The 12,012-nt window shown below is 42.0% G+C and overlaps 1 protein-coding gene across 4 annotated transcripts in view; it reads left to right on the top strand.

Annotated features, from left to right (window-relative positions):
- Positions 1-12,012, top strand: part of epha7 (eph receptor A7) — an 86,887-nt gene that overhangs the window by 55,017 nt on the left and 19,858 nt on the right. For all 4 annotated transcript variants that reach the window (XM_070986789.1, XM_070986788.1, XM_070986787.1 and 1 more), the window contains exons 6-7: positions 8,779-8,903; positions 10,494-10,662. In XM_070986789.1, the coding sequence (XP_070842890.1) occupies positions 8,779-8,903; positions 10,494-10,662 (294 nt within the window). The remainder of the gene's footprint in view (positions 1-8,778; positions 8,904-10,493; positions 10,663-12,012) is intronic.

Genomic DNA, 12,012 nt, shown 5'->3' with positions numbered 1-12,012 from the left:
CAAATTATTCAAGAACGCTTTACTTTTCCTTGAATGCATTTCCCGCATGGTTTTCTCTCTATTAACAGTTTGTCAATTGAATTTGATACACATCTCACAGAGCTTTCTGTGAAAACCTGTAAACTGTCAGCATTGTGTCCTGTCGGTGTTTTGGTTGCATTCAAGTAAACCTGTCTATTTGCGAAAGGATCACCCCAAGGTGGATTTTGGTGCCCATTGTGAGCAGGCCCATCATTTCACCATTTCTAGTATATGATTATGCAAATCTTGGTGATGGTACGATGGAGTCGAGATGTCTCTATTCTTGCTCTACATGGGGGAAAATAAATATGGCGATTGCAGACCCCATTCTAGCTGACTTGAAGAAATCAGGGAGTGTGCAAAGAGCCGCTGATGATAGGCTGCCAGCCCTGCTCCCTAATTTGGACACTGACACAAGAAAGCTGAGTGCTTCTTCAATAAGCGGGGTCCCTGCTGGCTTAACAATTATGTAACAAAGCTGACCAGTGATTTCTGCATCTGTTACACTACTGAATGGCATTTTGATATTATACGAGACGCATGCCATGGAGCACCACTGCGGGTTAAAATGAACTCCCTGTCAGGAGGCATTGGAGGGGCAATCAAGCACAGTGCGCCTTGTGTGTGCATGTCAGTGTAGCATGAATGCAATTTCCCCCACTGACCTTCCACTGTGATTCTGATTCCTGGCTTCACAGTAGCGCACAGGGCTATACTTAAGCTGTTAGGTGTTGCTGATGCACTCAGCGAATCACACACCAAAAAACATTTACCTGCTTGAGCGCAGGGAGAATCCAAGGAGGGATTCTATTAGCTGAAGAAATTCTCATTGACATCTAATGCGCTTCCTTTATGGCCAAACACATCCCACCATCATTTGATGAGCATGTCTCTCTATCAGACCTCTCTGCTGATGGTTACACTTAAGGAAAAAAGCTCTGAGGCAAAGAGAATTGGATTTGATACCTCTCTGTTGATCCAGAGAATTGATGTGAATATATGATAGTGGGGTCCTTGAACTAGGAAATAATGAGGGGAATTTTGATGGCTGTGTTGAGCTGTCAGTGGTGAAAGCATCAGATATGTATTAATAATCATCCCACCACCTCTGGAGTTGTCAGTCCTATAGAACATGAAAGACCCAGCCTAGGTCTCCTTCAAATCAGGCCTAGCTAATTGCTTTCAAACGGAGCCGCCTTTGACCTCCCCGCATGGTCACTAAAGGTGTCCCTGCCTCGACCGGCATTGTTATGCAGCGAACACTCTGTCCTCTGCCGGGCTCTTTAAAACTCTATTTTCAAATACTCTTGGTTCAAGGATATTTCATGCAACTCTACCTGAAGTGTTCACAGTGAATAGGAATCATCAGGCTCAAAATCCAAATGTTCCAAAATGATACCGTTAGCCTTTGATGGGAGGACAAGCTGCAGGTGTAACTATGTCTGGCCAAGATCCACATGATCCTCATAATGGAGAGCTTGTAAAGTAATTTAGTTGATCAGACTGGATAATTCAGATACCTATAAGAGTGTAGGTTTGGTTTCAGACGTGAGGGGGCACAGTTAAATTATTGGTCTCTGACCTTCGTCTCTGAAAGCAGCTGCCTGCTGCCCGTGGAAAGGGCTTGATGAGAACGGAGTATGTGGGCCAGAAAACTAAAATAGTGAGCTTAAAGAAACTAAACATACTCATGTGATAATTTGTCATTATAGTAACACTTTAAGCATTGAACTTTGTCATTTGATGATGACGATATGATGTCTTTGGACAAGGACTTGAAATTCTTATGATCAGCTCACAAAATGAAAAGTGCTACTGACTGTCTCATTTGTCCCTTTTTGTCCCTGCTCGGGTCTAAGCAGAGTTGACATGGCACGGCATGGCAGCGGCTGGTGAAACGCAATGCCGTGCAGTCTCCATGCCACTGGCAAGGCACTGCCTCTGTAGCCCAAAAGCAAGAAACTTGTCACACCAATTCTGACAGTTCCCTCCACATTCATCAGAGCCCGGGTCTGTTATTGTCCTCCATCATTGACTCACTGAGCGTGCTCCCAATGCACACAGTTACTAAAGGGAAATCTGCTTTTAATTCAAGGATGCTTTAGATATGTTACCCACTGCGTGGATGAAGGGCTTTTAGAGCAAAGCTGCAAGCTAGCTTCAGTCTGACCAGCTCCACTGTCAGGTGAGGAGAAGCTGGGGGCAGATAACATCCACCCACACACACGCACGTTTTAACTGGGTTCACACAGGCAAGTAAACACCCACACACAAACATACACAGGCTTTCCAGCTCTAAAAACCAGCTGGGGTCACATGAAATTTGGTGGTCTTAAAATGCAAATTGCATATTCCATGCAGGGAAAGACAAACGTTCCCCACCAGGAGAGGATTACATGGAGAGGAGACGACTGGGAGCAGGCAGCAGTTTGACACTGAAACAGAGTGGTGGAAAGTGAGTGTGTGGAGGTCAGAGGGGGGCCGACTGCTCCGATACATTTGCCTTGGAAGCCAGCGACCCACGTACAATTCTCAACTCATGCAAGCAATTTTTCTGAGGCCGAGTGAAGTCTTTATTTTCAGCCAAAGTGGTTTTTCATTTAACCATGAACAAAAGTTAACCAAACTGCCCTGCCTTGACCTTAGAGAGGAATCCCACCAATTTTACTCCTAAAAGTCAGTTTACTAGTCTTCTGTGGCTGTGGAGCTTTGTCAAGTCTTTGTAAAGCCTGGTTCACAAACACTGACAAAATGATGCAAATGGTTGCATTCTGGGAAATGGTGGATGCAGCAGTTTGGAGCTAAATCTCAGCCTCTACTGCTCCAATTTTGACCATTCTTTTTTAAATCTGTCTCTTGCAAATCTTCTAACTTTATGAAAGTGTCCTACTAAATAGCTGGAATTCACTTTTAACTTCTTGACTTGCAATCTCCTCAACTAGAACTATTTTTGTCCACAACAATCACCACCTTTAGGGTATCATGCAAAAACCATTACTTGAACATGCATTGCTCCCAAGATGCCAACATTTAACAGCAGTCACTTTCTGCTCTGTTATGGAGTCACAACATCAAGTCGAAGTAATCTTGATTATGTCATCCCTCGTTAGTGTCAGCCCAGACCGGAACCAAACTGTCGCCACACTTTTGTTTCACAGGCTGCTGGAGATGATGCGTTAAAAAGGGTTCTGTCTAACAACCAGGCTTCCCTGAACTGTAAATATTCGGCTTGGCAGTGATGAAAGGGGAAGCTGAATAGACCAATACAGCATGTTAAATGCATCAATCGCTGTCAATGTGTGAAATACTTGATATTATGGAGAGCAGAGCCAGGATTTTAAATATGTTAACATAGATTCTTGAGGAAAAAACAAAACTCTACGTCCTTAAGATGATAAAAGGACTTTTATGAATGTGTCAAAATTAGTTTTTTTCTGGCGCATAGTGTCAGTAGTGTGACATTTTTTGAAATTATTTTCTCAAGGAGACGTTGTAGTGTCCTGTTCAAATTCAAAACCTTCAACGAAAATGGTGCCATAAGCATTAAGATACAGAAGCTCATGCTGAAAACAGCAGTAATTAATATATGTGTTTATAGCATTGGTACGGTCCATGAGGCGAGCATGGAGGCAGAGAAAGACGCTTATGTAATGAACTACCTCCGCTCGGCTTTTCGCCTCTGAGTTGAAATCAGCAGGCTGAGTGAAAGAAGAGGATATTAAAACACACTGTCTAATGTATTCATAAGATATTCAAATGCAGAGCACGTTGGAGACTGGCTTCTGGATCAGTTATCTTTACAGGAGAAGGTGTTCAGGGTCACTAACACATTTCCTAATATTGCAAAATGAATGCACAAATGCCTTCCTGAAAAGTCTTTTTAAGAGCGGCATAACAATTATACAATTTTCCGCCATGCTAAGCCCTGCAGGTATGTTAAAAGTCTGAGAGTGCCTGACTTCTTCTGGTCTCCATGATATCAAGTCAGTCATTAATGGCTGTCACACAGTGCTGCCTGAGTGATCTGCGGGGGAGGAAGAGGAGTAGGTTTTTCGCAGAATTAATGCTGAACTCTGGTCTTCATTCACAGCCCTGAGAAATGAAAAATTACTTTTACATTCTGAAAAGAACGTTGTGACAATGATCACCTTGTAGCCTGCAATGCTGGGTCTGCACTGATCTCGTGATCTCTGTGGAAACACAGGGCACCGGCTCTGTGTCACCCGTGGTGGAGTAAGGGAGTGGAAGATGGGGCGCGGTCGGGCTGAGTCATTGCTACTACAGCCGTGGGCCAAAGGAGGGTAAATGGGGCAGATCTGGTGCCTGAGCTTGTGTCACACTCTGGAGGGAGAAGAAGCTGTGTGGGAAAGTAGCTCCTCACGCTGCACCCTGCCTCTGTGGCTCAGGCAATATCTCTGCTGCCGCTTGGAAGTCATGTATCTCTGACAAGAATGTGGTTTTTTAGAAATGATTACTATGCGCAAGCATACCAAACTCATATGCATATGTGTGACATTTGAGACTACGATTTGAGCAAGTAAAAGGCCAATGTTAAAGGCAGAAAATAAAAAGAATAAGCATACTGCTTGGCGATAGGAACCAGACTACAGTATGTTTGGCTATGATAGGAAGCAATAGAGATGAAAGCATAAAGTTGGATTTGGATTGCCTCACCAGCAGAGTTGGGGTGATCAATGTGTTTGTTTGTGTACTTCTTTCTGAAAAACAGCATGCGGGTCCTTTTCTTTCTTATTAATGGATTTTCAGAAGAAAAGTAGAAAAGCAAAGTAAAAATCCCAGACCATCTCACCCAAACAACAAAAGATATATATGCTATATAATACACAGCCCGACAGCAATCAATAACCATAATCAGTCAATAATCAAATGCTCTGACAAACAACAACAATCTACTATCTGTGGCTGTTGCAGCATGCACTCTGCCTGTGACTGCAGTCTTCCACAAAGCGGGGCGGATTTGTTGCTAAAGCTATAGTGAGCTCGTCACACAAGGCTGGTAGAGAAATGTAGCCAAATCTCCCAATGCTAACATGCTAGCATGACATGTGTGTGCCGGCAACTAACCCTGTGGCACAGAGCACACATGCACAGTGGTGAACTATGACCCAGGCTGGGTTGCTGATTCAGACTGAAAGATTGAAGGGTACGTTCAGGACGGCTAGTTCTCTTGTTTTTTATATGATTGTGGTATTTAATGGCACTGGTTGTTTATGTATTTATTAAAAGAACATGTCTTCTCATCACTACTCCTCTCCCCAACGCTCTTTCTTGAGTAGCTGCCCGCTGTGAGTTCATGTATTTTGGGGGAGTAGCTTTTGAGGGAGGCATGAAGGGAGGAGGAGGGATTTTTCAGTTGGATACTTTCAAAATCTAGCTTACTCTTTCTGGTTTCTCCAACGTTACCAACCCCAGCTTTAAGAATTATAAAAGATAAACAGCCTCCCCCACTTCAGGTCAAAAGCTTAGAAACAGACCACTGGGCCAGTATGAAACTAAATATATCCATTTGCCAAAGTCCAAGAGCTCATAACAGTGTAAATATACGTATATCCTGAAGTAGTTCCTCTATGCACATGCAGGGTGGAAAAATCCATCAGCAGGGGATGAAAGCAAATGTCAGATTAAAGCAGTAAACACAGACAAGAAGCACCATTTAGTGCCCATAAACCCGAACCAGATTTAGGATCGGAAAGAGAGAGGTCCATATTTCAAGGACGCCGTCTGGATGGGGGCAGAGTAAGCAGCCAAATTGGATGAAGTTAAGCTGCACTAACTGCTTGTTGTGACTCGAGAGTGAAAACTCAATCGTCCCTTTGACCGGCTGACTGTGCGGAGAAAGGATACATTGTTCCTGTGTTTTGGGTGGATTATGAGGGGACATGTCACAACAGCAGGTTTTTGACAAGGTCTTGGGTGTCTGCTGTCGTGAGCATTACTGTCAGGAATGCCGATGAGGCCTAATGAGGTTTTAATCCAGCCGGAGTCATTAGTGGCAGGTCATCTTAAAACAATCCGGGGTCAGGCTGCATTAAGGCTACAGAGGTCCACTCCCTCTGGGTCACTGAACATGGCACCGACACTTCAGCACTTCAGCAGCTTCTGCTAGTACAGGGTAAGGGGTTTTGTCTCTTGCTGGTCAGTACCAAAAGATAAATGATATCTCTATCTCCTGACTGGTTAGGACTGTGCAATCTGCAGATTTTGGAATATAAAACACTGCCAGATGGTATGCCAATAGAGAAATGTAAGCTTATTGTTCTGTTCGTCATTTGTAAATTGCTCCAAATGAGGCAATCAACTAAATTCACGTCAACACAGAAGATTCTGTGTCTTTAAAGAATTCACATTTTCTTTGGTGTAAATTTATCATTCATCAGCTTTCATTTCATTTGAAAGCACTTTTAATCCATGAAAGACCCAGGAAAGAGAAATCAAAGTACGGCTCCCGACAAGTGGCTTTTACCTCAGAGTTTGCATCGTCCCCAGGACGGCTTTTCAAACTTGCTAAGACATGTTAATTAATATGTTTTGCCCCAAGAGCAGCATGAGTCATCAAGATTTCACACTGTGTTGACAGAAAGGATTGCTGTGCTGTTTAGAGTGCAGTAAGCTTATTGTTTGAAAGTATCATCTCCTTGGGATAAGGTTTAGTGGCCCAAAAAGCTTGCCCTCTTTCTTTCTCACCAGCGTCTTAACGAATAGTGCTGTAAAAATGATGGTGATTATAATCAAGACGATGATGACAGTGATGTAAAGGTAATGGAAGTTGTACAGAAGCAAAAGGCACAGCTGCAAAATTAGTAGAGGTATTAAACACTCCATAAAATCCTCCAACTTCTCCGTCTGCCTCTACTGTAAGTCCTAAAAATTACATTTATTTAAATGAAAAAGTATGTTAGTGCAGTCGTAATATCACAAAACAAGAAAAAACGGGCCGCTGACTGTACTCAGAGTTGGTTTGCATGAGATAGAGTTTTCATGTTTTTAGAAAATATGACATTAAAGCAGCACTAACTGATTCAGGATGGATGAAATGGTGGTTTATTGTGAAGTAGTTTATTGGTTGGTTGGAGTAAGAAACTCAGAGAAATATCTCTAATTCTGTCAGTTCTACGTGTAGCATTTGAGCATCTCTCAGCTCATTGCTTTGTGTAAGGCCCTCAACTTTCCCATTTTGGCTCAGTCTTACTGCTCTGCAGCAAAAGCAGGAGCTGTTTTCACTGAACTTGCCGTGTGCTACCTGCCCAGCCACAAACACCTGACAAAGTTAGAAACTTTCTGGTAAACAGGATTCTCAGGATTTGGTTGGAGACAAGAAAAAAGCAAAAGGTGAATATTTATCTTTGTCAGGTGGGCAGACGCTGGAATCTGAAAGAATACTAATGTTGCTGTGTGTCAGGAGGATGTGTACATAGGCAACTGCTTGCTAACAGGTTCTCCATATCAGTGGAATAAGGTGGAGATATGTTAATGTTGTGTTTATATCCAAAAAATCTGTTGGTACAGCTTTAGCCAAGTACCTTTGTCCTCTCCTTAAATTACATTTGATATTAGGGTTTTGATTTGCATGTAATTATAAAAGTAGGTGTAGTAGCATCTCCCCACAAATGATGAAACATGGAAATTTGTCCCACTCAGTATTTGTGATTGACACGACATCAGACTCCCCCAAAGAGCTGGAAGGACGCTGATTTGTTGCCCTCAATATTTACAGAAAACTTCCTGCATCTCATTTGAGTTCATGTCACCAGCAACAGTGAACACAGCAGCACTGAATATATCTGGGGTTTTGTAGAAACTCTTTGTGTTTATTGTCAGCGCTGTGTGTCAGATTCTTCCCTTTGAGTTTAAACACCTGCAGCATCACACACCAGCTCGAGCCATGACTCCATCTTTGCATTGACAGAATTATTGTGCGGATTGAGACACGTGGTACAGTGACCGTAGCTTTAGTCAGGATCTGGTGGTAATTAATGTTCTGTGCTCTGCTGCACATCTACACATGTCAGCTGTTTCACATAGATTCAGAGTGCAGGACATGAGCAGTAGCTGTAGTTGGTGCTACATCAATGATAGCAGGGGTAATAGTAGTAGTACAGAAGCTAAAGAAGGTGTTTTTGCAGCCACAGCACTCGCAGTAGTTAAACGATCGAGCGCATGCTGAAACATTACACGGCACAGACTCGGGCTTAAGCATCTGAACAAGGTTGTTAAGTTCAGTTCCATCACTCACCTTTAGGTACTGACAACTGAAAATATAACAGAGTGTGTATATGCACTGTTTAGCAAATCTAAATGTGGTAGCACTTAATCCAGGCAGCCAGACACTTATAATGAGTCATGCAAAGAGCCATAGATAATTGGTGTGCATAAGACTGGTGTTCAGAAGGTTACAGGTACACCCCTCTCCCTCTAAGAGCTTCCTGAATACTTCTGTCATCAGGGAGAGTAAGTGTCTGCTTGTTCCGCTGGAAATGTTGGAATTAATTGAACTGAATTGTCATTCATAATCTACATGTTGCAGTTTTCCACTGGCTGGGGTAATGCTATCTTCCGCTGTTTGCACTGTAATTGGAACTTCGATCATGAGGTGTAAACATTTAGAAGCATCCCTGTGAATATTCGGCGGCTTGCGAGGGCCGCTGAGTGTCGGAGCGCCTGATTAGTGGCTGCTGTATGCGTGTGCGTGCAGAGAGGGTTTGCCCTCTGCTTATTGACATGTTCTTGTCTAAACAGCTCCATCCCAGGTCAGCGAGGTCATCAAGGAGAAAGTACAGCAGCGCAGCATCCAGCTCTCCTGGCAGGAGCCGCACCAACCCAACGGCGTCATCACTGAATATGAGATCAAATACTATGAAAAAGTGAGTTGCTGTGGATTTGTTTGTGTCCTTGTCTCTTTCTGAAAGCGCTTCCCCTCCATCTCTCACATCACATTCACTTTTGTCAGCTCTTCATTTTGTATTCTATCTGCATGCTGCTGTGAGAGGAATTCACAAGATTCTGCAAGTACCTTCTTTGTCTCATAATTGCAATAATGAATGAGATGCTCATAAGATTTTAATCAGGCTGTAGTCCTTCACAGCCGCCCCCACGCACATGTTAGCACACACACAATCCGTGGCTGCTGCACTGCCAGAATTAGCAATCTGTTACTGTTATCTCCTTTCCCCTTCCACATAGATTATACCGCTGCCTCACTGTGTTTCAAGTCTGAACACATCAGCTTTTTACAGCGAGGTTTAATGGAGCGAATTTAACCCAGCAAATCAAAGACAGGGTAGCAGAGCTCTGATGCCAGTCCTGCTGGCCACAGCCGCTCGCAAACACGGACGAATCAGTCTCCTATGTCACGTACTGTGGCTGTGGTCTGCCCAGCTGTAAAAGTGGAAAATTGGAAACAACAACTACACCCCTAACACACCCTGGCATTCCATTTGGGCTTTTGCCAAGCAAAACATTTACAGATCAACAACAAAGTACACAATGCATGCAGCCTGTGCATCCAAATGGATTCCTTGATGGAGAACTTTTCATAGGCATTCATGTTTTCAGTGTTGCAGGCTGCCTAAAGTTAACAGAACCATGTTCCATAGCATGTGTGCAGTATAAAGCATAACTGATGAAGTGATTTTCATTCTTAAATTCTTGAATGAAAGCTAGTATTCAAATAAAGGCTGGACAAAATAAAACATACTGTAGTTTAAGACCTTATAAGGTGCTTTCAGCATAAAGCACATTTTATAATCAGATTAGCAGCAGAGTTTGTAGTCTTTACAGACATACTGATTTCCCCAACAAATCAGTTCCATTTCCATCTTTTTCAACATAAAAAAGTTGGGGTTTTGCCCTTTGAACCACTGGAAGGCTTTAAATAAGAAACATCTGTGGAGGAAGGTCTGTTGACTGTGGCTTACAGTGATTAAGCTATACCGCAGTAGAAGCGATTGGAATTAAACTGTCAATAAAAACAGTATTTCTTAGAGACAGAAACCCAGAGCAGCAGAGTGGTGAGTATGATGAACTTAATGCTGCAGAAACGCACTTTATACTGAATTTATCAAGACAACAGGTTTACGACTAATAATAAGCCATATATCATTTTACAACTTTTCACACACACACACACACACACACACACACACACACACACACACACACACACACACACACATATATATAATGTTAAAATGACTACTAAATTTAAATGATTTCATCTTAAATTGCCACACTGTGTATCTCTTTGAATTAGACATTCTAAATCTCGTTCATTCCATTTGCAAAGGGCAGGTAATTACACCCTCTGAATTATATCTGCAGTATTTTCAAAGCAGACGTTAAGATAATAAACTTCAATGGGGCTCAGACTTTCACAGCAGCTGGATATTCGTTTTTTTTTCCAAATTGGTGAAAAGGTCAGTCTTTTGAATAAAAGATGATTTTAACTTGTACAGGATCAGAAGGACCGGATCTACTCCACGGTGAGGTCCAAGTCCACATCAGCCACAGTGAACAACCTGAAGCCCAGCACGGCCTACGTGTTCCAGATCAGGGCCTTCACAGAGGCAGGATACGGCACCTACGGCCCCAGATTAGAGATAACCACCAAGGAAGAGGCCACAGGTAGGATTTATATACAGGCGACCAATGCAAGAACACACACTTTTTCAATGACTACTGCTTTAGCTGTGCATTATGTGTTTTATGTATAGAAGGGATGTAAACTAAAATCAATATATTACTCAGGTATGAACACAAAATAGGCTCTGTGCAGGTACAAACAGCATCCAAATGTGAGCAGTAATGGAATACATTATTCAGGTATGAACAAAAAAAAAAAAAAAGGCTCTGTGTAGATCCAAACAGCACAGGAATGCCTGCAGTAATATTTGAAGATAGTTTAAAGTTCAGTGTGGTTTGTCCTCAAAAAGTTTTCATCAGTTTTCACGAGAATTGTAATGTGATGCAGGATAAAACTTGATGCTCCACATGTGTTATTTATACAACATAAGCAGCTATTGAAGCCTGACAGCTGAAGGACTTGACAGCAAATGGTTGACAAGTTGGAGTTAGGGCCCCGGTAGCTCACCTGGTGGTCTCTCTTTAGCTGCACTACCAAATAAAGAAAAAAATGTTTTTTTGTTTTTTTTTTTTCATGAAAAACCTATAAACTATACTCATATGGACCCATTTCCTATTTCACACACAACTGTTATGCTATTAGGTCACTTGAGACCAACTGTATATTCATCTGGACTTCAGCTTCCAATATCTAAATAAAAATCATGCAGCATGAGTTAAAACCTCACATCCCACAATTAAACATCTTATGCTCAGGTTAGACTTTTCTGTTTTTGTCTTTTTTGTGGTACATCTTCAAACATGATGCTATATTTAGTAATGTTTTTATATTTTGCAGGCAGCTAAACTTATATGTACAAGTGGAACATAAGTAGAAATGGAAGTAGAAAACGACTGAACACAGAAAAGGAAAAAGCGTAGGCAATTTCTAGAAACTTCCTGTATTAGCTTTTGCTAATACATTATTTTGCATATAATATCCTAATAGCAAAAGTCAGCTTCAAGTGAAATCTGTGGAAAGTGTGAAAGCTCTGATGAACTGGTTGTTTACAGATCTAATAACATTGAAAGACTGGAATGAAGAAATGATGTATCATTACCAGATAGTCTTTCCTGATGCTTTTCATTTGATGTTTCACCTCTTTGAATGAAAAGACCACAGAGAGCATTAGTATCTCTCCAAATTCATCAAAAGCAAGCACCTAACAGAGAGAGTTTGACCACAGCAGTACACTGTATTAGCACACAGGCTTTTACCTCCTAATTTATGCACAACTCGTTAATGTTTCCAGCTTCTGCAGTAAGAGCTCGGGGAAATGATTTACTTTCGAGCAAAGCAAACAGAAATTACTTTGACTTTATGCTGACAACACGTCATGGGAAAAATCACTA

This window comes from Chaetodon trifascialis, chromosome 19 (assembly GCF_039877785.1).
Source record: "Chaetodon trifascialis isolate fChaTrf1 chromosome 19, fChaTrf1.hap1, whole genome shotgun sequence".
Lineage (NCBI taxonomy): Eukaryota > Metazoa > Chordata > Actinopteri > Chaetodontiformes > Chaetodontidae > Chaetodon > Chaetodon trifascialis.
This window is presented reverse-complemented; position numbering and strand designations above follow the sequence as displayed.